We start from the raw sequence: 26,980 nt of genomic DNA, 5'->3' as shown, positions 1-26,980 counted from the left end.
TTTACTTGTGCGTCTTAATTCTTTCTGAAAGCTGTGGGGAATTTTCCTTTTTACCATTTAAAATAGCACTTTTAATCAAATCATTAAGCTGAGTGTGCATAACGTTTGAGGCCACCCTCAATAATCCTGTATCTTGCTTTTTAATACAGATGCATGAAGATACTAATCATCAGACCTTTAAGCATACTGATGAGTGGCTATCAGCTTAATGCATCTAATATTGTGAGCTGTATCATTTATTTCAAAGTTCACGGAGTGTTGTAAAGTAAAAACAAGTTTAATGCCACATTTGTGGGTATTTTACCTCATTCCTAGAGTTAGAATAACTGGAAGTGCACAGGCCCATGAAATAAACCTTCAAGAACACTCAAAAGTACAGCTAAAGACTTATCCATTATGCATGCTCTCAGATGATAGTGACTCTAAATTGTCTAATGTCCATCCAGTCGTTCAACTTCCATGTCATGACCATGAAACACTGTGGAAAATACTTTCATAATACATGCAATACAAATGTGTGAACCAGAAAGGAACCGTTTACATGGAGCAAAATCCACTCACAGGAAAGAGTCTCACCTTAAAAAAAGACAATTTTTTTATGTTAGATCAGATAATATTGCTTTTTAAATTCACAAAAATACAAGCTTCCCATTTTTTTCTGCAGCGTTTTCTTGAATTGTTTGTACCTTTAAAAAAAAAAAAAAAAATTATTGTAATTTAATGTAAAATGTAAATTATGCATGATTCAATTACAATCAATTTTAATTAAATTGAAAACCAATACAGTACACAAAAATAATCCAAACCGAAGTTTTATTGGAAGAAAAAAAGGCCACAAGCACAAGCTCATTCTATAACACTGAGTACGCAATGACATTCAAAGGACATGCGTTCACGTCAAGGTGGAGCGCTTCTGTAACTCATGCGAGTGAACAGAGAGAGACTTCTGCTTCTGGAATGAATGCAAAAACAAGAAAAGGCTGAGACGACTGTAAAAAAAAAGAAAAAAAAAAAGAAAATGATTAAAATGGAGAGAATAAAACTGGAGCTCTAAAAGAAGTCCACATCATCTGGTGCGTCTAAATCACGATATTCAATGATATTGCGAGGATCCCCACGCATCATTCTGGAAAAGAGAGACAAAAAAAAGGACATTTTATTAAAGCGTATCTATTAACATCCTAAAAGAGCTTAATATAATATCACTCCTGTGTCCTGACTGCATTCACATAAATCAAAACTGAAATACAAAAATCATCTCACCGATTGTTTCTAGGTTTTCCGGGGTAACCGCCTTGCCCGCGGAAGTTGTCGTAGTTGCCCCTGCCACCTCCACCATACTGGTTCGGCGGGTAAGGAGGACCACCTGTTAAAGGTCGGAGAAACACCTCAATATGGCATAATTCAGCATTGAAAAAGGTGACAGTCAGGGTGTAGATTTACAGATGCACTGCAATGAAGTGGCCTGTTAAATGCACAAACACTGCAAAATTGATTGTGGAAAACAGAATTTTATGTGTGGGATGCGCGATATATCGGCAGATTTTTGATTTGATTGATTTGAATATTTTATTTCGAGCTAAAGAAAAGAAAAACAGAAATATATATACATAATAAAAGAGAAAAAAAAAAAAAAGACAAAATAATTTACATTACAGCTCGAAAAGGAGTGGGAAGAAGACAAGCTTATTGACTTATTGAGATTTATATTAATTTTTAATGTTACCTTTATGGGCCCGATAAGAAAAGTTGGCCTATATATACACTGATAAATAATGTATTATTTCCTAGAGATGCACCGATTACAATTTTCTTGGCCGATTCCGATGTCCGATTTGTCATTGAGTTTGACCTGCCGATACCGATTTTAACCGATTCCGATTTCATTTTTTCTAACCACTTTACAGCACACACAAATATTTATTTTCTATCTTTTCTTTAATAGAAAATTTTGCATTGAACATTTTTTGAACAGATAATCGCTATAAAATGGTACTATATAAAATTACTCCTGGTGTGGGAAATTAAAAAGTCAATTAAAATTAAGCTAAAAGAAAGCTTATACTGTACATTCTGACTAGTTTATTCATTTTTTTAAATTTTTTATAAAACACCATATAGTACTTTTACCCAAACTGAATAAAAACAAAGTTTGAATGGGTAAATTTTCTATAAATATAATTCTGACATTTTTTGTTAAAACACACTAGACAACATGCAAATTCTGTGCATTTTGGGCACTTTTTGTGTGAAATAATACTTATTTTGTCCATCAAAAGTGTGCTTTCACTTTAATTGAGCGTGAGCAGCAGCAAAAATAGACTCGGCGCCGAAACCCGCGCTTCACTGCTGCTCACGCGCCGCTCCTGCTCGCGGTGTGAATGCACTCATTGATTAACATGCACACTGAAAAAAAATATGCGCTGCTCATGCGCCGCTCACGCTTGCGGTGTGAAACGGCCGTAATTCACGATGTTTCCTATTGCGTTCCGTTTGCACATGTGATGCTGATGTTGCGCGATGTTAATCATGCGGCGCCCGGGTGCATTTGACAGGCATAAAATCGCCATATGTCAGACTAACCGGCCGGTCATGGCCAATCACGTGAAAATCGGCCAATTACGGTCACCATCCGATCAATCAGTGCATCTCTATTATTTCCTTAAGCTGAGACACTTCAGATGCGACTATTCAACATTATGGTTTTGAATTGCTTGAAATATGATTGGAATAACTTCAAAAAGGAAAATACAGTTACGTGCAACAAGTCTGTGATATAGTCTACATCGGCCATTCCCAAACTGTGGTCCGCGGACCACTAGTGGTCCATGAGGGTACTGCAGGTGGTCCGTGGAAAGGCAAAATAAAATATAAAATAATATTTTTTTACCTTCATTTTACCAGGAAATTCCCATTAAAAAAGTAAAAAGAATATGTAGACCTATATTGATATACAATTTAAATTAACTTGTCAAGTTATTGTGTGATTACTAAAATAGGCTAGTGGCGCTCGGCCGTGACGTTCAAGTTCAGTGCCGTTAGAACCACAACATGGATCGGTGAGTAGCAAGAAGAGAAAAGTGGCAGAGGCAGATATGTTCTCATTATCACATCACACGCATAGCCTTTAGTTTATAGGCAGTTTATGAAACGAAATGTTTATAAATGGAATGAATAAGGCCTGTTATTATTTTACTTTCCAGTTAGTTTCTTGACCTCGCGTTTCTGAAATGTTTTGCGGATGTGCTTGTTAAGTGAACAAACTCAAGCCTAACGTTACTTTTTGAGGACTTGTAAAACCCTAAAATCGCCAAAGGTTTTGAAATGTTGACTATATCCAAGTGTTCTTATTACTACTGTATTGATTTCATACTCCATTGCTATGGAAATAAGCCTGTTCAAATGAACCTGATTATGCCCTCGGGCACTTGAGTAAATAAATTAAATATGTGGCAACTGTTGTGAGCAGTAAACTTTCTTTTAACAAGCCGTATATACTGATGTGATGACCAGATATAGTTTTAGTGCTAGTAAGCCTATTTAGAGGTGCGGATTAATTCAGGTGTGTGTAGACATATTTTATTATGTGTATTATGAGGTGGTCCGTGAAAATTCTTCATTACAAATAGTGGTCCACACACACAAAAAGTTTGAAAACCCCTGGTCTACATAACATTATAACGAGAAAATTATAATTGTGTGCATGGGACATGGATATAATGGCGAGTTGTTTTTTCTCAAATTATACCAAAATTTAGATTTATCGGCCAATATATCGGTTATCTTCTTGCACATTTTAAAGAATTATCGTATCGACCAAATTGTTCATATCAGTGCATCTCTAGTAAATTCTGTACAGAGAACCTGAGTGAGCATTAAAGCTTTCACATACTTTTAAAAGGATAAGCTAGATGTACCATAATTGTTGCACCAAAACTGAAATATGCATTAAAAATTGATTTGCAATTGCATCACGACTCCCAGGAGACGCCAAATGATTCCCACCCTTGCTAACAACCACTCTCACTCTAGCTATCCTTCTTTAACGAACACGCACCTCCATAACCCATAACTGGAGGTCTGGGCTGGCCAAAGCCCATGAGACCCTGAGGAGCCTGAGGTGGGAATGGAAGACCTCCGGGTGAAAGCACTCCTGAAGAGAGAAACAAAAATACAATGTTCATTTCATATCTCCAACTTCTGATAACACAATTTATTTCAATACCAAATCAACAAGATTGACAGACGCACTAATACAAATTGGAGCAGAAACTTTTTTAATTGCTAGTAAAATTACAAAGAAACGGTAGGTAACATTTAAAGGGATACTTCACCGATGAGCATTTAAGGACAATTCCGGTATTTAACACTTTGAGTCTATTTTGTAGTTTGTTTTGGATGAACAAGAGTGGTGGACAAAGAAATTTTGACAATGGTTCCTGTCGCGACTTTTTGACTATTTTAGAATTGCCCATGACCACTTTAGAATGGGAGTCTATGGCCATGCACAAACATGCCCTTAAAACAACCCTTAACGTTCGTTTTCAAAACTGTGCAACTCACCGAGTGGTTAGTGGTGTTCGTTGATGTTCCAAAACAAGTAGAGTAGCGAAATACAGTTTCTGTCGTGTTTTATTTGGCATTTTGTAAAATCCCTTTGATTTCCGTTGGAGGACTCATTGCTGGTTGATATTACTGCGCTACCGGGAACGGAAAGGGGGCTGTTTACATTTGGTTGTAGTCTTTTAGGTCTTTTCGCTCGGTTCTCTGTCTCTCAGAAGGCTAGCGTGAGCAGAGCAAGGGAAGTTGCGGAAGAGCGGAAGTTTATACGCAGTTGTTTGGTATCTGAAAAAATAGTTCCACTATAGAAAAATAAACGGATTGAAATCATACATTGCGCCGATATATTTGTTTTTAATCATCAACGAACACCACTAACCACTCGGTGAGTTGCACAGTTTTGAAAACGAACGTTAAGGGTTGTTTTAAGGGCATGTTTGTGCATGACCATAGACTCCCATTCTAAAGTGGTCATGGGCAATTCTAAAATAGTCAAAAAGTCGAGACAGGAACCATTGTCAATTTCTTTGTCCACCACTCTTGTTCATCCAAAACAAACTACAAAATAGACTCAAATACCGGAATTGTCCTTTAAGCTTTGTATCAGTAGAAACCTGGAAGTATTTCTCGGATGACCGTGCTTCCCTCCCTTCATGTCCCCCTGAGACGAGAGATTTCTGTATTGTGTGTCTGGGAAAAAACCTCAGATGACGCAAAAATCATCATTTATCATCATCTGACGCTTTTTTGTCCAGAGGCGAGAGACTCCAGCCAGTAGGAGGAGCTCGTTCCGCATGTGTTCAACCCGCCCATAGGGGGATCTCACGATAAAACGCCGTCTTTTCAGTTTCGAGTCGACTAGTAGCCTAGCTGTGTCATTTCTTCCGATACGGCCCTCTGTAACCAGTAGGCGTGGCTTGGGCGTGGCCTCGTAGGGCAGCGAAGCAAGTGCATTCTGGGAGTTGTTGTCTTTTATCAACATGATCCCAAAATACATTTTCTGGCTTTCCTCAGTCTAGAAGGCACCAACTTCTAAAATAATTTCTCATTTCTACTACATAAATGACCCAATTTAAACACACATTCATCTTTCCAGCGGTGAAATATCCCTTTAAGTTAAATGTGAAAAACTGAAATGGTATTTTCTTGTAAAACTTGCTCCAATAATCTTCACTTACAACTTAAAAAAAAAAGGCTTGCTTTACCTTGTCCTGGACCTGGAGGAGGTGGCGGCTTCATCTCTGGGATGGAGGGCCGTTTTGCATCCATCAGGAAGTTGTTGAAAAAGACCACCTCTTTCTTCACCTCCTCAATCTTGTCACCATGTTTGTTTAGGATGTGCTTCCTCACAAACTCTGGGCCCTTGAGAGATTGATTGATATTTTGATTGATTTAGTAAAACACAAACATCCTCCCCCCCCAAGGCTACCAGATGAACAACTACATGAACAAAGGATCATGTTTTTAAAATCACACACACCTTAAACTTTTTGCCACTTAGAGGACAAAGCCACTTGTCTTTGCCCAGTTCCTGTGTGTTGGCCAACACAAACTTTTCAACTTCCTGTTCTGGATCTTTGCGGCCCATCTTCGCTGCCTCATCTTCAGACAGGCTTTCCTTCACACTGAACAAGTGTCCCAGCTTCTCTTCAAATGTCTTTTGCCAGTCGGACACTACAAGATGGGCGAAAAAGCAGTGACTTTTTTTCTCCGTTATTTTTCGCACCAAACAAACAGCTAATCCTGTCCTCAACTTTTGGCCATTGGTCGAGTCAGAAGTTGCTTAATTCAGAAGTTGCTTAATTCTTTTTAATTCATTCTTTTTACTTTCTCATTCATGCGTTTGTCAACAAATTTCAGCAGACATGCACTTCACAACTAAACATACCCACAACATAGCAAAATCTCTTTAGACAATTAATATCACCACAACAATACATATCATTAGAGGTGTAAAAATGCAATATGTATCATGTATAGTGGCAATATGTATTGTGTATCGTTCACCCAAAATGAAAATTACCATGAGAAAAAAAAAAAGTTTCATTTATATATAGTAGTTACAATAAAATATATTAAACATTATATATAGTAATGTATAATAATGCAATGGGGGAATATTTGTGGGTCCTGATAATGCCAAATGTCTGATTTTACCAGTAAAAAGTGGCCTGCATAATTTTAAATGTCCTGTATCTAGTCAGTGAGAGTGCAAGCATATATTTATCTAAAATAATTCAGTATTTTCAGCTTCAGAATCATGATTTTTTATTATTCTGGTGTCACTATTGTGCAATAAGGTTACCAGCATTAGGTTACAACCAAGTTCAAGCCTGAAATACCAAATTTAGCATTTTAATAAAGTTAATTTTTTGTTAACCTTTTACCAAATGTCTTGGAGTATCATGAATTCAGTACCGTTGAATCGTGACATGAGGGTATCGTTACACCCCTACATATCATCCCGCCCCAGCTCTAAGAGAAAGTATTTTAAAGCTGAATAAACGACACACTAGTCATCTCTTAGTAGCGCTTACCTTCTCTGTGAGTGATGCGGTTGGGGGGGATCGGCCCTCGCACATGGATAATGCCACAGCGGTTCGGCATCTCGTCCTCGCTCGGGTACTCGCAGGTGTTGTAATAATCAATAGAGTGTACGATACGCAGATAGAAGAGGAGACGATCCAACACCTGGGAGGAAAACCAAAACATATTACACTCCTGAGGAATGGGTTTCACAGTAGAAACTACATTTGTTAGTTACATTTACAATTAATCCTTTTATCCAAAGCCACTTACAAATGAGGAGAGCAATAGAAGCAGTTAAACTAACAATATGCAAGTGCTGTGACCCTTCCCAGTTTAGTTCAACAGTACATGTAAAAATCATAAAAAAAATCATAATAAAAATAAAATTAATATATCCACCTTATTTCTACAGCCCCATGATGCTTTGCGCGGATTATGGGTGTAACTTCCGTTAAGCTGTAAACAATCAGTGAAACGCTCGCTCTATGAACGCAATATGTTAAAAAAGCGTCACACTGAGATCAGGGTGGGAATTATACCGCGGCCACGCGGCCATGGCCGCCGTTGCCCTACACTTTGGCCTTCATGCCCCGTGAAAAAAAAATCATCGTACGGCCACAGTGGCCTGTGTGCCCTGGCCCTGTCCAAGTTCCACCCAAGTAGTCTCTGAACTTCAATTAGTTTGTGGATTCGTGCAGGTGCAGTGTCATAATCACATCGATGATCTCACGCATCAAAACAGCAGTGCAAGAAGCATGTAACGTCAGCACCAACAGAAGAACGACACTCTGTTGTCGAAACTGGGGCATAGATATATACACTAGATTTCGCCTTGGCTACGGCATTCGTTCATGAACTGCCGTGGCCAAGGCGAAATCTATATGTCTATCTATGCACCAGTCGAAGCGCGGGCGCCGTCAGATCACTTGGACGTCGCTGTGTTACAAGAGGTAAAAACGATATAAATACTGTTCGTTTTCTCACACAAACCGCTCGTTTCGTGTCTTAGGCCATCAATGTGTACTTATGATGGGGAATTGTTTAATTTGGACTCTGTGGATGGCTGCTCTTTGAGACCGTGACCATAGACCTGCATTATATGACTGACAGACAAGAACGGTTTGACCTAAAAATATCAAAATCTATTTGCTAGTAGATAAGTGCCCTTTTCAGAAAAGGGCCCTATGCAAGGTTCCAGAGGTAACGGCGTCGGCGCACTGAAGCGTTTTTTTTTTTTTTTAATAGTTCAGTTACTATAAGATTTAATGTTATTACCTTGACAAACTATAACTTACATCATTAAAAAGATATAAGACTCACGTTTCAGTATTTGACCACTATTGTATTCTGAGAAATTTATATTGACAGTTATGTCTTAATTTGTGTCAGGAGTTATGAAATGCAAAAATGAGTCGATACCTTTAATATGAATTATGAGCATCAGACGCTCCCATTCATAAACTCCTGTGCTGTCGTCATGAAAGCGATTCACAAAACAACGTCCCTCACGGCTTTTAGCTCAAAAGTGTGCAGATTTGGAGAAATATTGATATATTCTCAGTTTACATCAGATTTCTATTGACAGGAATAATATTTTATTGAATTTATAGCCAAATGCGTCGATGTAATCATTATGAGCGCTGTATACTGATGTGCTGTGTTTTCAATTCATACCAGCAGCCTGAGGGCGCTCTACTGAACATTATAGTCCATATTTGAAACACATGAAGAAGAGCGTTCGACAATGCAGGAAATTATTAATTTATTGGCATTTGTGTTGTTTCTGAATGCTTTTATTGGCATTTGTGTTGTTTCTGAATGCTTTTATTGGCATTTGTGTTGTTTCTATTGTTGTGTGAGGGTGTATACCTTCTGGATGTAATGGTGCTCTCTCTCTCATTAAAAAATGTTTTTTTTTTTATTAAAAAAGTCATAATCCATGTCTTATTCCAAATTAGGATGTTATGGTATCAATCTGAATGGGAAAACCATCGAATTGTACGATGGCCTTTGTGCCCTGTCATATGGCCTTGGTGCCCCTAAAAAAAAAGAAAAGGTGGAGGCCAAATGGCCTTGCCCCTAAAATTACATAATTCCCACCCTGACTGAGATGACATTAATACTCACACTTCAACCGTCGAACATTAAAAGGAAATTTCTAAAGTGTAAAAGCATCAACAAGGTTCTTTAAACAGACCAAATAACCCCAAAAGTGCGAGTCTTTAACGGAGGGGTTAAATATCACTGTAGTAATATCTGTATTATGTAACTTATGTTGCCTAAATAAAATAAAAAATGTTCATTAACTTCAGCATTACGTGATACTATTTCAAAGTGATTTCCGTCATTTTGACAGATTATAAATTGCATTGGCCTGTGAAAACAAACCTGGAAAGAGACGTGAGGATTTGAGGAGAATAACGAGAGATTCTTCATGCGTTCCAGTGAAGTATTAATGGGATATATCGTAAATTAAATTCGGGAGAACAGACCACAGATGTGCAGGATATGTTGTCCTTTTTCATACTTTTACAGCGGATTGCAAAGGGAAAAAAGAAAATAATCACGAGGAAAAGAAAGCAGCGACTGAAAAGAGCTCTTGCCATAAACGATCAGCTTTAATTGTAGGGCAACCTTATGATTTGAAATGATTCGTTTCAGCCTTTTTTTAATGGAAGTTCCTCAAACCGGAAGTGCAACCCATAACTCAAAACGCAGTAAACTCGTCAGGAATAAGGTGGATTTAAAGTCAGATTTAAAATTCCTCTCACCCAATTTCACTGATAAAATGCATATAAAACCAAGTGGCCTAAGGTGAAACAATGGAAATTAAACCTATTTTATGAGTTAGGGTTTTTTGCACAATTATATCCATGAAAATTTAGCACAAGAATTCCCCGTTTGACAATAATGAGAATCATTTATAAACCTGGAATGGTAAAAAAAAAAAAAGAAAAGAAAAAAAAAAAGGCTTAGTTTTCTTTTTCTTAGTGTGAAATGTGTGCTGGAGATTTAAAGTCTCTTTCCAGACCTTGACAAGTTTCTCATCTCTCTCCACAGTAATCTCGGTGGGGTTTCCCTCTTTGGATCCCTCCTCAGAGTCGGCTCCTCCGGCACTTCCCAGAAGCTCTTCTTCCTCTGCACTCACTTCCTCTATGAGGTAATCAGTGATGTTTTTCAGAATGGGGTTCTGAGCAGGGATCTTCAGAAAAATGGAGGGAAAACATTTTTTTTTATTTTTATTATAGATAAAAGCTCGGTCAAGATGTTCCTAAAATAACAACAAAATCCAAAATTACATTTGTAATTTACTTGAAAACTCCAACCAAAATGAGTTTAATCATTAATTAATCAGATTTATTTAATAATGAAAACTAAACATATACAGTCAAACCAAAATTTATTCAGACATCTTGCTATCCTCACTTACATGAATGAACTATAGTGTCCTGCACCCAATAGTAAAAAAATATCTGAATATATATATATATATATATATATATATATATATATATATATATATAGACAAGTTACGGACAGTTAATTCCTGAGGTAAACGTAACGTTACTTGCCAACGTTTACAAGATATTTTACTGACATCTTTCCGCTGTTGAAACACTAATTGAATTATTGACAGTCCAGCCAGTAGCTATGTTTCCATCCACACGTTTTTATCCGAATTAAGTGATATCGAATGAAAAATGCCTTATGGAAACAGTAAAATTCGATTGAATTTCATGAATATCGACTCAAATGAAATACGTTCGGTCTCATCGGATTTTATCTTGATCGATATACGGCTTATGCGATAAACGCTGATGGAAACGTTATTTTCCGCGATCCATTTTGTCTAGCAAAACTTTGTTCGCAAATGTTTGCTTGAATGTTGTGCGATTCAGTGCGAAAATGAATGGAAACACCTTAAAATGTTTCAAATCAATTCGATATACCAATTTGATCACAAAACAGCACGTGACGTCATTACGCACAGGTTTTTATTCGCTTTAAAGCCGTTGGATGGAAACACACTTTCACCAGCTTTATTCAGATAATTCGATTGACAAGTGGATGGAAACTTAGCGAGTGTCCTAACAGCTGACATGTTTACCCATTGTAGATTATCCACATTAGGGCTGTCAAATAATTAGATTATTCGTCAAATAAAAAAAATAAAATAATAAAACTACACATTGAAATTTTTGGTGTGTCAAGAGGCGCTCGAGACATGATGACGACGTAACTGACGCGGTTTGTTTTTGTTAGCTTATCCAGTATACAGCGAGGTGCGGTTGCGTTGTTCATTTGAAGGCTTCCTGCTGACAAAAACACTCAGTTGGTGGCAAAAATCAGGCAACGACGTACTTGACCGTACCTGGCATGAGCGTGTGTTTTCATCAGCTGAAAACATTGTCAATAAAAAGAGCTCAGCCCTCGCTGCATATCAAGTTCACCTTCTGGTGTTTTTGACTCACAATATGTAGATGTAGTGAGTAGAAGTGGATTTGCCATTTTGCGTTCATGTAGTTCATTACGCTGTCTTCCTCAGGTTACTGATGCACTTACAGGTTCATGCACTATCGTAAACTAATCTTCCTTGTTTATTTAAGAAGAACTGTTTCAAAAGTTAATGCACTTTAAAAAGTGAATGTCATTTCATTTCAATAAAAGCAGCAATGCTTGATTTGGTTTATATTTGGTTATTGCGCTCGCTTGCGCCCTCTTGTGGGCATAGGAGACATTACAGTTATTTTTTGTCTTAATATTAAGCATTGCCTTTCAAACATAATTCGAATTTGCTAATATTTAAGAAAGAAATTCAAATTGAGCTTTTCAGCCATTTTGACAGCCCTAATCCACATTTTGTGCATGAAATACACACTGACAGTTAAAACGCATCATATAAACATCACTGATTCAGCCCTCCAAAACAATTTCAGCCAAAAGCGAAAATTGCAGTTTCGACCGAAATTTTGGTGCATCCCTAGTCAAGGTGTTTAAAATTGTATCAGGGGTTGAGATTACCTCTAGAGCGACCGTCTCTTCTCTGGGTTTGTGGCTCCAGAGTCTCTCCCGGTCATCCAGTGCATGGATCAGTTTAGCAGCCATCTTGATGTCATTACGGAGAACCTGCTTGTGCTGAGTCATTCCGTTCACGTTACGCACACGACGCGCCAAATCTCGATTGACTCCGGGAGCCAACTCGCAGTCCCGCAGCTGGTCAGAGAGGAACAGGAGGAGAGAGTGAGCGAGACGCTTGCTATGCATGATGGTTCTTCAGGCTGATGGCTCTAGAACTCACCCGGATGTTCTGCAGGTTCCAGCAGATTTCTTTGATGTTCACACCTCTGTCGAAGGTCACCCAGCAACGCCTAAAAAACCTGGGCCACACAGAGATGAGAAATTTACTTTTTTTAAAGATCCCACATCTCCTTGTATTAAAATGATTTAGTGAAGCATTTTATATTCATACAAGTACATCTATCATCATAAAAGTGCATCTATCCATCAAAAAAGTGCATCTATCCATCAAAAAAGTGCATCTATCCATCAAAAAAGTGCATCTATCCATCAAAAAAGTGCATCTATTCATGATAAAAGTGCATCTATCCATCAAAAAAGTGCATCTATCCATCAAAAAAGTGCATCTATCCATCATAAAAGTGCATCTATCCATCAAAAAAGTGCATCTATCATCATAAAAGTGCATCTATCCATCAAAAAAGTGCATCTATCCATCAAAAAAGTGCATCTATCATCATAAAAGTGCATCTATCCATCATAAAAGTGCATCTATCCATCATAAAAGTGCATCTATCCATCAAAAAAGTGCATCTATCCATCAAAAAAGTGCATCTATCCATCATAAAAGTGGATCTATCCATCATAAGTGCATCTATTCATGATAAAAGTGCATCTATTCATGATAAAAGTGCATCTATCCATCAAAAAAGTGCATCTATCCATCATAAAAGTGGATCTATTCATGATAAGTGCATCCATCCATCAAAAAAGTGCATCTATCCATCATAAAAGTGGATCTATCCATCATAAGTGCATCTATTCATGATAAAAGTGCATCTATCCATCAAAAAAGTGCATCTATCCATCATAAAAGTGGATCTATCCATCATAAGTGCATCTATTCATGATAAAAGTGCATCTATTCATGATAAAAGTGGATCTATCCATCATAAGTGCATCTATTCATGATAAAAGTGCATCTATCCATCATAAAAGTGGATCTATCCATCATAAGTGCATCTATTCATGATAAAAGTGCATCCATCCATCAAAAAAGTGCATCTATCCATCATAAAAGTGCTCCTCAGTATGGAAAGTTTTTAATCTACTAGGCAATAAATAGTATTTGATGTAAATGATTCATCCTTTAAATGGAGAAAAACAGTTATCTAAGATTTAAATTTAAGTCACATTTATTTTTATGGCGCTTTTCACAATACCTGCATTTTTAAAAACACATTTAAGACCTGCACAAATAAAATTATTACCATATGTCCATACAGAAACAAACCAATACAATCTCAAAAATAATGTATCTCAGATTATTTTAATTAATTAAACGGGCTGCGGCACACATTCAACTTTATACTGCTTATGAGCAAAATGGGGAACTGCACGTTTAAAATACTGTGTTTTATTCAGTAAATTCATGTTTGAAATTGGTTTGTACCTGTATATCAATACATGTGTATCAGAAGTTGACCAATATTGGATTTTTTACTTTGAAATGTGCAGCGATCACATTCAATAAATTAAATCATAGCCTTCTAAAGTGTAATAATCACATTGTTTTATTTACAAATCCTGTTTTTCCATCCCCAAATTTAAGACCTCTAATAATAATTAAGAAATGTATTTTAATGTGTCAGTATTACAGTGTAATTATACATTTAAGTACTGAGTAATCATAATTAACTACATGTACTTACTATAGGGGTTAGGATGAGGGTTTGGTTGAGGGTTAATTGCATGTACTTATGCATAATTTATAGTTATTACATGTAACAATGACACTGTAAAATAAAGTGTTACCGAAATTTGTTATAACAGACATTTTATGACCTTAAATTTGATAAAACTGAATTTGTGACGTACCTGCGGGGACTTTGAATACATATTTCAAAGCAGCTTAACAGAAAATGCAACAAATCCCAGTCAAAAATCCTCAAAGTGTGTTGAAACTCACCTGCGCTCTGGCTGTGGTTCTGACAAACAAACGCGCATAAATCCTGGATAACGTCGACACAGCTGCCAAGAGAGAGCCAAGTCTTTAGTCAACAACGACATGGGCAATAACAGCGAAAGTCAGCAGTGTGTTTGTGTGAACACTCACAGCGACGATCTCCGCTTTAGATATGGTTGGAGCGATGCTCCTCATGAAGAGAGAGCAGGTCCTGTGAAGAGGTCGAGGTCGTGGAGGCTGATCATCCTTCGGCTTCTTCTCCTTTTCTTTCTCTCTTTCCTTCTGCTCCTCCGTCCGCTCCTTTACATCAGCGGCTTTAAAAGACCAGAAACATGTTTGTCACAACCATGAAACTTTAAAGGGATAGTTCACCCAAAATGTTTCATTTACCCCATGATTTACTCACCCTGAAGCCAATCCTAGGTGTACATGACTAGATATTTTAATATAACATGACAGTTATATTAAAAAATGTCCTGGCTCTTCCAAGCTTTATAATGGCAGTGAATTGCAATTCTGTTTTGAAGTCCATAAAAGTGCATCCATCCATGATAAAAGTGCATCTATCTGTCATAAAAGTGCTCCACATGGCTCTGCGGGGGTTAATAAAGGCCATCTGAAGCGAATCAATGAGATCGATGCACTTTGATGGGCTTCAAAACAGAAACGGCCATTCACTGCCATTATAAAGCTTGGAAGAGCCAAGATATTGTTTAATATAACTCCTGTTGTGTTCGTCTGAAAGAGGAAAGTCATGTACACATAGGATTGGCCTGAGGGTGAGTAAATCATGGGGTTATTTTCTTTTTAGGGTGAACTATCCCTTTAACACTGCTGATTCATTGCCAGAAGCCTTGACACTGACCTTCCCCCTCCTCTTCTTCCTCTTCCTCCTTATCCTCTCCCTCGTCCGGTTCTCTCTCTTTCTCCGAGGGTTTCTCAGAGCAGTGAGAGTTCGAGTCGGAGTCAGAATCGGATTCGCTCTCAGATGCACTGGCTTCATCTTCACTGTCTCCACTGTGCTTCCTCTTCCTCTTCTTACTCAGCTAGCGAGAGAAAGAGAAAGTGTTTTCCATACGAGTTTACATTTTAAAAAAAGTTAAATGCATCATTCTGGTGCACTCTGAGAGCAAAATTAAGAGTCTTTGCGTTGACTTGCAGTGGGACTCAAACCTCTTAGTTGTGATAGTATGTAAAAAAAATAAGAATAATTCAATAAGTATATTATTTCAGTTAAGGTAATTGATTTATGAAGCACATTTTAAAACAACAGACGTTGAAACTAAAATGCTGTACAAGAAACAAATCAGAATTAAATTCAGAATTAAAAAAAAGGACAAATGAAGAATTTACACCCTCGGTTAAAACAAAGAATACAAATAGGTCTTCAAAGAGGATTTAAACATGGAAACGAAAGAGGAAGGTCTAATGTGGAGGGGAAGTCTGCATTATTTACTTTACACTACAGTGGTAAAATTACAAATACGCATGTCTTAATTCCTTTACTTGCAAGAAGTTAAAGCCGTGAGCTTTTATTTTGGCAGAAGACTGCTGGGAGACCATTACCAGGGCTCGAGACTAACGGCGTCCTATCGTCCTGGGGACGATAGAAAATGTGTTTAGGACGAACAGAAATATTCTCCAGGACGCCTACAGGACGAAAGACATTTTTGTATGTGTGTTCATTTATTCCTAGCCTATTAGGGTAACTTACTTAGAAAATGCCAAAATTAACCGACCAAGCGCAGACTACAACGGAGCGCGTCTTCTCATGCTGTTACTAGTTACTATCACTGGCCGGCTACTCACCCGGAGACTTGTTTCGCGGTACATCTATCACATGGCTTATTTTCACAGCCGAAAACGAGACGATAACTAAATAAAAACTAGTTTTGAATGACAAAAACCATGACGAAAATCTGTTGACATTTTCGTCAACGAATAAAAACTAGACAAAAATGTTAGATAGTGACGATTTGGGAAGCGATCCAGTCAGAACTGATGTCCTGCGTTTGTGGTAGATGCGCACATTTGTACTGTAACGTGCTGATCTACCCAGCGGCACACGGGTTGACATGCGCTGCATGCCTCATAAAACGTTAAAAAATGTAAACGCTTGGGAGAATGAGTAGAGCAGACATGTAGATCTGAATAAGTGTGACGACGCAAAAAAAAAAAAAGAGCTGTATTCGGTACGGTTTTCTGTGCGCACACACCCGACCCGAAGCGTGCAGCCGTGCACATAGACACCTATACAGCACGCGAGTACCGAATTGAGCTCTCTTTCGTGTCTGAATGGACAAATGCACACAACATTATGTCGAAATGTCCATTTTGGAGAGTATTCACGTAAACTATGTTAGTTATGTTTTAAACAGTTTTGAGTGTATCGGATGTGCATCAGTGCAATTGGATCCGCATGTCATTGGACATGATCCGATGTCTTAAAGTGACAGTGGGTAATAAACCTAATGCGGTCTGTGTCCTTAATATTGATCAAGCAACAAAAAAAAAAAAAGCATTCACTGCTCGTTAATATCTTTAATAAGGATTTATTATATTTAATTCATACAAATAAATATGTCTGCTGATTGAAAGAATAAAGAATTATGATATTTTTGAGATATGTAGTCACCAGTATTTATTTTTTATTTTTTAATCCAACCAACTCAACCAACTCAAAAACGTTTTGAGCTGTATGCATTTTTCTCTTAATTTTCGTATATGTAAAAAAAAAAAAAAAAAAGAAAAGAAAAATATTTGTTCTGCATGAATACAAAAAAGCATTTAACTCCTGTTATTTTTTATTAAATCTGTTTTTTACCTGTTTACAGATAACTACTTTGAATGGAGCTAAATAAATATAATAATATATCATAAACATTTTAATGGTGTTTTTATTATGTGACTAACAGCTATAGATGATAATAACAAAGAACAGAAACAACATGTTTATTTTGGGACGGTTGACGTTCACTTTAGGACGGTTCAAATAGTTTTTCAGGACGGTTCCAGGACGGAGGTGAAAAAAGTTAGTCTGGAGCCCTGCATTACATTTCTATGACAAACGTGTATACAAATGCTTTATTACATCGGCTATGTCATTAAGCGGTTCATTTATCATTAATAATCATTAGCGGTTCTCTTGTGCTGCAAACATGTCCTCGATTGATAGATGGCTCAAAGCACAATGAAAGATGTTTTATATTTTCGGTTCGTTATGAAACTGTGGCAGGACAGATTAGACTATTGGTGGGCCGCCACAGTGCAGGTAATTAATGGGAAACACTGGATTGCATTGAATGCAAGTAGACATACTGAGATCTAATAAAGATAATACATATTTACAGAACAGTCTGGCCCAATAAGTGGCACATCAACTACCCCAAAGCAGCAGAACTTGGCTAACTAACCTTCTTGGGCTCTGGGATTGGTTCGGCAGGCGCTTCTTTCTCGGGCTTCTCTCCTTCACTCCCTCCTGCAGAAGCGGCCGCATCTTTCTCGGTCTCCTCATCACCCTCTCCCTATTGACGTACAACATTAAACATCATCGTTCCTCCCAATAGTGCATGATCCTTTGCTCCATTATGCAACATTCACTACTCACCATCTTGTCTTTTTCAATTGAGGGTTTGCGCTCAGCATCCACAGGCCTGGACTCGTCCCGTTTGGGAGGTTCAGAACCAGGTCCACCAGATGAGAGTCTCTCCCGCTCCTCCTCTTCCTCGTTGGGCTGTTCGAGGATACGCAGGTCATTTTCCCCTCCTCCTTCCATCTTTATCACGGCTAACGAAAACAAACAAACACTTGCTTTGAGGAAACAGTCAAACCAAAAATGATTCAGACACCAGATATCATTTTTTATATATTTTTTTACTAGTGGGTGCAGGACACTATAGTTCATTTATGTGAGGAGATCAAAATAAAGTAAACTGACATATATTCCCAAACATTCTTCATACATTGACTACAAGTTAAATTTAGAAAAAATTTGGGACCAAAAATTATTCAGACACTTTGACCTGATTATGTTTTTCTTAAAGGGTAAGAATGACAACTAGTGGTTGAAATAGGTACTGCAGTCGAATTCAAAATATCGGAGATCGTCAGTTCTCCCGCCACCTGCTCCTGGACGGCGCTCACACGGGTTGCCAGTTTGAGGACACGCAACAGGAACGAGCGCAATGGACAATGAAAAATTGGCAACGTGCAGTATCACAGACCAAAACAAAAACAAACATTCCAGCCTGGAAACGCACATTTCTAAGTAAAATTAAAAACTAACTGGCTGTGGAAGTGTTTTTCAGAGAAACGAGTATGTCAACTTAGCATGTTTCCTCAATATATGCAAACATATTATGGTATTTTTATGCTTTAGTAGAGTGAAAGTTACATACAGCACCTTTAAGTGTTTTTTCTTTAATCGCTAATGTGACCTTTTTACACTGCAGACTGAACAAAACTAAGCATTGCTTGGTTATTGGTTGAGCTAAATTGGTATTACCTAATTGTGTAGTTAAATTTAACAGCTGACAGATTCAACCTAATTCATTTGTGAAACAGTCTAACAAAAGGATGGACAAAACCAGTGAAATATCAACTGATTTAATAACTGAAGTGTTCTTGTCATATTTTATTGCCATTTTCTAAACTATAGCGACACCTTAAATGTTGGTGTCTGAATAAATTTTGGTTTGACTGTATACAGTAAAGACCTCGATATTAGGGATGTGGCGAAGCCGAATATGATGTTTGGAAAGGAAATGACGAAAGAGATGGCTTTTGAATGCGCTTACTTTTCACTTTCAAATTCGCAATCACGCGCACTCTGTGTGTGTGTGTGTAGGGAGAGGCGTTACTGACCACACATTTTACAAGATATTTGTCAATGACGCTCAGGATCTGTTGCGCACAAAATCCTCCGACATCTCAGTCATCTCTCCTTACTATCTTCACATAAGTGAAATCTGATGTACTGTAATGTACTGACCCTAGCGATATGAATGTTCGCACAAGCTCTTCAATTCGGCACGCCGGTAAAGTTACGCAATTTATTTATAGAGCACTTTATACAATAGATTGTTTAAATTAAACAGCTTTACAGTTTTAAACATGAAAAAACACTGTCAGTGTCTCTTTCGATTAGAATTACAACTTCAGTTTCTACAATAAAACAAACTCTTCAGTGCATTCATGTTTTTACTTGCCGACGTCTGACCTTAATGGCACGCTGGTAAACAACAGTCATAGTACCTCACATAAATCACACCAGTGGACATAAGTGATGCACCAAAATTCAAGTTTTCGTTTAGCCAAAAAACAAAACCGAGAAAATCAATTGACAAATCAATCAACACAAATAATAAGTTGTATATAAACATTTACATTTTAATAAAGCAGTTATAAACATTTTAAGGGTGTATGCAATAAAAACTTGTTTTCACAACAGATTTATTCAAACACCCATTAAATAATAAAGATGTAATATAGGATAGTGCATATTTAGAAAAATGGTCCTCCAGAGTTGAATTCTAGAGTTCTCCGTGCCATTGGAGAAACACTAATCAAATGTCACTGTTCCATTAAAAATAGTCAAATTAATTGAATTTTGGTGCATCAACAAATGAACACAGTTTGGAATGACATGAGGGTGAGTAAATTTTAGATGATGAAAATGAGTATGCAAAAGAAAAGCACTTCTCCAAACCTGCATCTAAAATCTTGGTGATTTGTGGAGCACGCTCTATGTCCAAAGTGACGGATTCAAACCAGCTGTTGTCCATGAGATACATGTAGACGTTCAGCCGGTTCTGTAGAGCACTGTGGGATTCTGCTTTGCGCCTCCCTGCCTCATCCGGGTGGTACTTTGAACGGAACCTGACAGGCGGACAGAGGAGAAAGAGGGGAGACAAATGGGGTGTTTGGGGAAGAAAACAACACGTTAGCAACTATTTTCCCAGTCATGCAAGCTTTAACCTTGTCCTAACCTGCCTTCTAAATATATCTATAAATGCTTTGATGAGTCTAAATGTAAACCACCAATTCTTAAACTAAACAATTATATCTATTATCCCACATAGCTGTCCAACTTTGTCATAACATGAAATTGTAGCTCTATTCCAAAACCACTGAGCTGTTGCCTTCTAAGATTTGCTCTTTTGGCTAGATTCAAAGACAGCATTGCATGTCTCCTTCCAAAATAAGACAAGAAATTATGAATATAGATATTTAGCAACATGTTATTGCCAAACTGTACATGTAGAGCATTCCAAATCAGTCCATTTCTGACGTTTTGTTCTAGTTAAGATGCTGTCTTTGAAGGTAGCTGTATATTTAGGCAGCACACTAGGTTTGTGAATAGAGCATACAACACCAATTTGTTGGCTAAACTTAAGTGCACTTGTCAGTCTTACTACATACTATAAAAAGAACTTGTGTGTTTAAGTGTGTGTAATACAGTAACACTCACCACCAAAGAAGAAAAATGAAAAACAATAACAACTGATGCATTATCAAGAAATGAGAGTCAAACAGTTGGGTGAAACATTTTCCATTGTGTGCACTAAATTTACCTGATGTACTCCCCGCATTACAACACATTTACACTGAGAGCGGTCTTCTCAGAGGAGTGTGTACATTTGGGGGGGGGTTTTGATTGATCCAAATATCAAAAATGAAAAAGAAAGGGGAAGAAAGGCATCACACACTACAGAAAAAAAAAAAAAAATTCTTTCCGTGAACGCGGCGGCAGGTTTGGATTGTGAGTGTTCGACTGTCTAACTAAGAGCCCTGGTACTTTGATTCTAATGGCAGCTGCATTGTGCGCAGTGCGAACCCTGACTGACTAACAGCGACTCCTGCGACGGGTCCAAGCGCTTTTCTCATCTTCCAATACCTTGTGGTGATGGAGGGAAGAAGGGTTTTTGTTAATTTGTAAACCAGAAAAAAAAAAAAAAAAAAAATGCAAAAACCTGAAAAGAAATGAATGTTTAAAACATCTGCATCAAGTCAATGACGAGACCAATTGAGTTGCTGTAGAGACAAACTGATGTCAAAATAGACATTATCATTCGATCTTATGGCAAGTAAATGATAAATGTAAAAAAAAAAGTCTCAAAACACAACTGACTGTGGTAATAAATTAACTATGCATTAAAATATAAGTATATGATGCACCAAAATTTCAGCAACCAAAAATAATTGGTCAAAAATTAATTGGTTTAATTAGCGCTCCTCTGATGGTGCGTTTACTCTGTAGCTGCATCAGTTCAAGTGCCAGTGTGAACTGATAATCTCTTCCTCTTTACTAATAGTTATAGCACAAAAATAAACATGAACATCAGAAGGTATGTTGAAAAAAAATTAATCGATTTCAGTTATCAGCAACAAAAAACTAAATTTCAGAAAGAAAATATATCAATTTGGTGCATCACTGACTACAAAGTCGTACTTGTCAGTACAAAAAGACAAAACTGTCCAGCCAAAATCCTTTTAACATAATTAAACTATTCTAACCGGAGGTGTGGTTATAAACTGAAACAGTCAAATGTTCAGAGATGCAGAAATCAGCCTCTTCTTTGTTGAGATGCAGGACTTGTTTCGGCACTCTCTCGCGATCACTAGCTTAATGCAAAAACATCACCTAAAAACAAAACACTAGGGCAAAAACAGCAACTGTTGTCGTACCACTCTTCATCTTTATGGGCCAGGAAGAAGTCCTGCATCTGCTGACGCCTAAAATCGATCTTGTACTCATTGTAGCGTTTGACCGACTCCGTCTCATCCACAGAGTCATCCAGAGACAGCAGGAACTCCTTAAACGTCTTCATCACAGGAGGGGGAGGACCGAGATCCATATCGTGGATGTTTCCCAGCCTGGAGGAAGACCAGAGAGAAGAAGAAACGTTTCACACACAGGTTAACTGCAAGGAAATGATTAGAGCTGCCGCCTAATAGTCGAGTAACCGTCAGTCGACTAGAAGAGGTTTGGTCAGCTAAGATTTTATTAGTCGGTTCGCAGAAAAAAGAAAGAAATACTCCACAAGAAGTGGCAAAATTAGGCAGGCTGTAACGGACAGATCATTAACGAAAGGAAAAGTCTAGTTTAATTTTACTTTAAATTCACAATAACAAATAATAAATAAATAAATAAATAAATAATGGTGCTTTGTCTATTCGGTCTCAGTGAACTGGAGAGCATCACATTAATGAACCGAAACTCAGCGTATACTTGCCTCACAGACATGAGAAATATACCTATAGAAAAGTTGAAATGTCTACATTTTAATAAACTCATTAAATTGATTAAATTGGTAATCCGTCAATGTTATCCGTAGGCTATGAAACGTGCATATAGGCGCGTCCACTACTGCGGAGATGACGAGTCAGCATCATTAACAATCTCTGCAGACGAAAACATTACCAATAAATGTAAATGTTTAGACCGTCTCCTCCTGTTTTGTTTTTTTACGACACATTCATAATCATTACAGTTGGCGGTGCGCTGTGGCAAGCTTTATGCTGAGCGCTGATTAGGCTATCTATTTTATATAGAATTAAATGCACATTACTTGAGATTTATGGCTTATTAAAGGTACACTATGCAAGATTTGTACCTTAACCCTTTAGAACCTGAAGCTAAAATAAGTTTTTCACATTTTGATTTTTTGACTGTACAATTCTAAAACAATGTGCTTTCTTCATGTGCAAGGCGTCATCTTTTTCAGAAAAAGATTAGCTTTCAACAAATTACAGTTGACCATTATTGTGTGTGGTGAGTTTGTAAATAGAATTTAAATAGACAAAAATAAAAAAAGAGAATAATTTAGAAAAAAAACTGAAAAAAAATCATGAACGAAAGAAACGAACACTTTAAAGTTGAAAAATTAACTATAATACATATATACAAGTCTTTTTTTGTGACACTGGGTTGCAGAGTTTTCATTTAGGACACTTTTTTTCATACACGCTCACATACAAATGCACGCATACATACACATGCATTCACTACATGCTTAGATACGTGAAAGAGTAACGGCCATCCGCTTCCCAAGTTTCATTAAAAATCATCCCAATCCCCTCTTCTGCTGTCTAACACTTCTTTCACCATGTATTTGTTAGTTTCTTTTATGCAATCCAAAACACTCTAACCTGCTGCGCCTCGTATCGCTCTGTTCAAAACCTTCCTTCCCGCGCTGCTGTCATTTGCAGACGGAAAGCCGTAATAAGCCGTATATTGCCGAAAAGCGCATGTTGTCTACTGTCAGGGGCAATTTGAATGGTTTTGAAAGTGCAAACTTGAAGAGTTGAAGAGTTATGGTCAAATGAATACAGCTTGCTGGTAAAGGGTTAATATAACAGCTTCGAAATCATTTCGATGGTAAATGAACTCGTAGTAGGACGAATCATCCCGATAGCAAAGCAGGTTTGAGAGGTGGCGCCCCGATAAATCTCGCGAGAATCATGACTTGCTTTACGGCACGACGTCACATACATCAACAACATATGAAGCAGCCTCTATGGAAGACACTAGCACGCATTTCAGATGTGAATCGTGGCAGAGTCGACGAAGAAAAGAAGAAAGAGCGGTCGGAAGAGTGCAGAGACGGCTCTGCGTGAGTGATATTTACGACAGTAACGTTAATTACAAGTACTCCACAGCGACTCTAGGGGGCACTGTTTGAGAAAAAAACAGAAACTGCATAGTGTGCCTTTAATATAAACGCGTGATTAGTCGACTAATGACTTAAATAAACGACTAGTCGACCAAACATTAGTTTAGTCGAGGGCAGCCCTAGAAATGATGGATTTACAGCTGCTCATTTCCTTCTCTCTCACCTGGCCTGAATGGGGATCCCATGGTGAGGCTGCATGAGGTGCATGTCAGGGTGACCCCAGGGCTGCGGGGGGGCATAGCTGGGTCCTCCACCGCCTCCATAACCAAGATCATAGCCACCATGGTACGGGTCGCCTCCATGGTCATCCCTGAGAAAAACAAGTGAGAGGGAGGAAGAAATGCAGAGTGAGGTTATGGTCTAAGGTGCTCCATTTGTTTTTCCCCAAGCAAATAATCAGTCTACAATAGAGGGCATGCATTGACGTGACGTCACTTTGCTTAGTGCTGCAGGGATGACACATATTTGTAGGCCAAAACCTGCATTTTAGCACTTCCAGTTCCACCATCCTGAAGTCAACAGGTTTTTTTAATTGGTTAAATGCTTGAAATAAGTCTGTGGTGAACACAAGCTCAAGATATTGTCACTTCTATTCAAAGACATAAAATACATTAATAACTGTGATTTTTAATTCACAAGTGTAAAGCTTTTACTTTTCTTGAAAAAAAGTGTTTAAATGGGACTAGAGAGATCATCGGGGGACATTACCAAACTGGTAAACTCATCTACTCATAAATCACTTTATAAATCATGCTCTTTCAAACTATTTTAACAAACTTTCAGGGATTTTTTTATATTTATTTTTATTAAAACTGAAAGATGTTGGAAGCTTAATGGTGGAGACACTGATGTACTGTGAGTGTGGTGTAGTACGTTTATTTATTTAACTTCTGCTTAGGATTCCAAATTCATAAAAAATGAGTTCATTTGTGAAGATTATCATTAACAAAACAATTAAGAATTATAAACTTTTGTTGGTCACAGTCACAGAGCTTATTTTCTGCTATAATTCAAAAGCCAACAGAAAAATCACATTGGTTTTTAACCAAGAGAAACGAGGGTGATGCTAATTTCCAGGCTGGCCTACAAAAATACATCAACGCAGCACTGAAAGTTACTCTTCTCTCTCTGAAAGCTCTTACCAGTCTCTCCTCATGCGCTTCTGCTGGGGGCTCATGTCATGACGTGGAGGTGAGAATCTCTCTCGTCTGCCTCTCTCGTAGTCCCGGTACTCTCCTCGACTGCGCCGCTCACGGCCCCGGTCCCACTCTCTTGCCGAGGGCCGTCAGTAAACGACAACCACAAGAAATATATAAAAATGTGCAAACATACAAGCCTTTTGACTAATATCATACCCCAAGAAATTCAAATGGAGGGCCTGAATTATAAACACCACTTGATGTTACAAATCACAGTTAGTTGTGCATACAGTAACACTTTGCAACCGACTGGATGAAAAAGTAAGAATGTATTAATTCTGAGTTTTGTTAGAGATAAAAGTTAAAAGATAAAAGTGTGGTGTTGCATGAATCTGACAAATATATGGCGTGTGTCTATATATTTTGTTCTATATACTGGTGACATTTAATTCAGAACTGATTAGAATGTAAATGCGTGTCTTGAAATGCAACGCAAGTCGCTTTGGATAAAAGCGTCTGCCAAATGCATAAATGTAAATGTATTTCCCTAATGCAGGTTAATTCCCTCTTCCTCACCTGTCATTCCAGTCATCTCTCCGACGGTCCTCTCTCTCCCGGGAACGGTCATAGTCGCTCCTCTCTCTGCGGAATTTGTCTCTGCGTCTGCGGTCGTACTCGTCGTCGCTGTCGCCCATGGTGTTTAAATGAGGACGAGTATCAGAAGAGGTTTGCTGTGATGCACAACGGAGAGGAGATGAATGTTTATTATTGACAGATTCAATGCATAAATCACAATGTGTCGCACAAGTGCATCAAAATTACAAATCCTACATTTCTCTTAAAGGGACAGTTCAAGCAAAAATGTATTCGGTCATCATTTACTCACCCTTAAGTTGTTCCAAACCTACATGAATTTCTTTCTTCTGCTGAACATGAAAGATTTTTGAAAAATGTCAGAATTTACTAACATACTATTCAAGTTAATTGTTTGGTCCATCAACTGTTTGGTTAATCATATTGTTTCAAATATATTTTGTGTTCAGGAGAAGAAACTCATACAGGTGTGGGACTTGAGGAAGAGGAAATGACAGAATTTTTTTTGACAGAAATGAATCCTTTTTGCGTGTGTGTAAAAGCTTATGTGCAGATACAGAGAGCACCGTGAATGAAATTAAAAATATAACTATGAATACACAAAGTCATATCAGTAATACACAGACTACGCACACAATAGCCAGCGCCATGCGCGCGCGCGTCCAGCTCGTGTCCCGGTATCAACTTAACCAGAAAAACCAGTGTATAGTAAATTATCGAACATTTTAGATACCCAAAGAACATGTAACGCGATTATACACAGATTAAGAACAAATGGCACGTATTCATACCGGCTCCGTCGAGTTACGTAAGGAGAAAGTCGCTAACCGCAACAAAGAGGGACACGTTCAGACAAACTTGCACAGATGTGACGTTTAACTTTTAGTCAATGTTAAAAATCAGTGGTAAGACACACAATAATAGCTGTATGTCCAATACTAACCAATAACTAGGTTTAAAAGGTTTTAATCTGGTGAACTCCCGCCAGCCCAGCGCACGACCGTCCTGAACTACAGCAGCGGAAGTGACGAACATATACCGGAACTACAGCGCCACCGTGTGACTGGATGACCGCAGTATTACTGAACAATGGCCTTGGAAATGTGCATTTCTTATAAAGAAAAACAAAACTAATCATTTACGTGAATATAGTTTTAGCTAAAATAGAAACTTTTTTTTTCGTTGAAACAAAATAATTTTACAAGGAAATTAATATTTATTAGCAAAATTGGTCAGTTTTAAAAATCTACCAAGTTAACAGATAATGTAAAAACTAATTT

The 26,980-nt window shown here is 37.8% G+C and overlaps 1 protein-coding gene across 2 annotated transcripts; it reads right to left on the bottom strand.

The window, feature by feature from the left end:
* Nucleotides 1-796: 796 nt before the first annotated feature.
* srrt (serrate RNA effector molecule homolog (Arabidopsis)) lies at nucleotides 797-26,758 on the bottom strand. 2 transcript variants are annotated; one of them, XM_084413846.1, is made up of 20 exons: nucleotides 26,644-26,758; nucleotides 25,684-25,837; nucleotides 25,110-25,254; nucleotides 24,131-24,277; nucleotides 21,980-22,168; nucleotides 20,001-20,170; nucleotides 17,901-18,079; nucleotides 17,707-17,817; nucleotides 15,159-15,339; nucleotides 14,444-14,607; nucleotides 14,297-14,358; nucleotides 12,389-12,467; nucleotides 12,112-12,303; nucleotides 10,121-10,291; nucleotides 7,098-7,251; nucleotides 6,041-6,234; nucleotides 5,766-5,922; nucleotides 4,058-4,153; nucleotides 1,264-1,366; nucleotides 797-1,126 (listed from the first exon to the last, which is right to left on the bottom strand). In XM_084413846.1, exons 2-20 carry the CDS (start codon nucleotides 25,799-25,801, stop codon nucleotides 1,051-1,053), a joined length of 2,688 nt encoding a protein of 895 aa, XP_084269972.1. In that variant the 5' UTR covers nucleotides 25,802-25,837; nucleotides 26,644-26,758; the 3' UTR covers nucleotides 797-1,050. The 2 variants fall into 2 exon arrangements, with proteins under 2 accessions (XP_084269972.1, XP_084269973.1); XM_084413847.1 differs by having other exon boundaries at nucleotides 26,492-26,647.
* Nucleotides 26,759-26,980: the final 222 nt, after the last annotated feature.

The sequence above is a fragment of the Rutilus rutilus genome (assembly GCF_951802725.1).
Source record: "Rutilus rutilus genome assembly, chromosome: 7".
Lineage (NCBI taxonomy): Eukaryota > Metazoa > Chordata > Actinopteri > Cypriniformes > Leuciscidae > Rutilus > Rutilus rutilus.
The sequence above is the reverse complement of the archived record's forward strand: the minus strand, read 5'-3'. Positions and strand labels throughout refer to the sequence as shown.

Bases quoted from the DNA above. Each gene is read 5' to 3' on its own strand.
- srrt (XM_084413846.1), bottom strand. From the start codon at position 25,801: ATGGGCGACAGCGACGACGAGTACGACCGCAGACGCAGAGACAAATTC. The intron at 7,252-10,120 runs GTCTGGAAAGAG...TTTTCCTCCCAG, and splicing joins GAGATGAGAAACTTGTCAAG to GTGTTGGATCGTCTCCTCTT. The intron at 1,367-4,057 runs GTGCGTGTTCGT...GACCTTTAACAG, and splicing joins TCCAGTTATGGGTTATGGAG to GTGGTCCTCCTTACCCGCCG.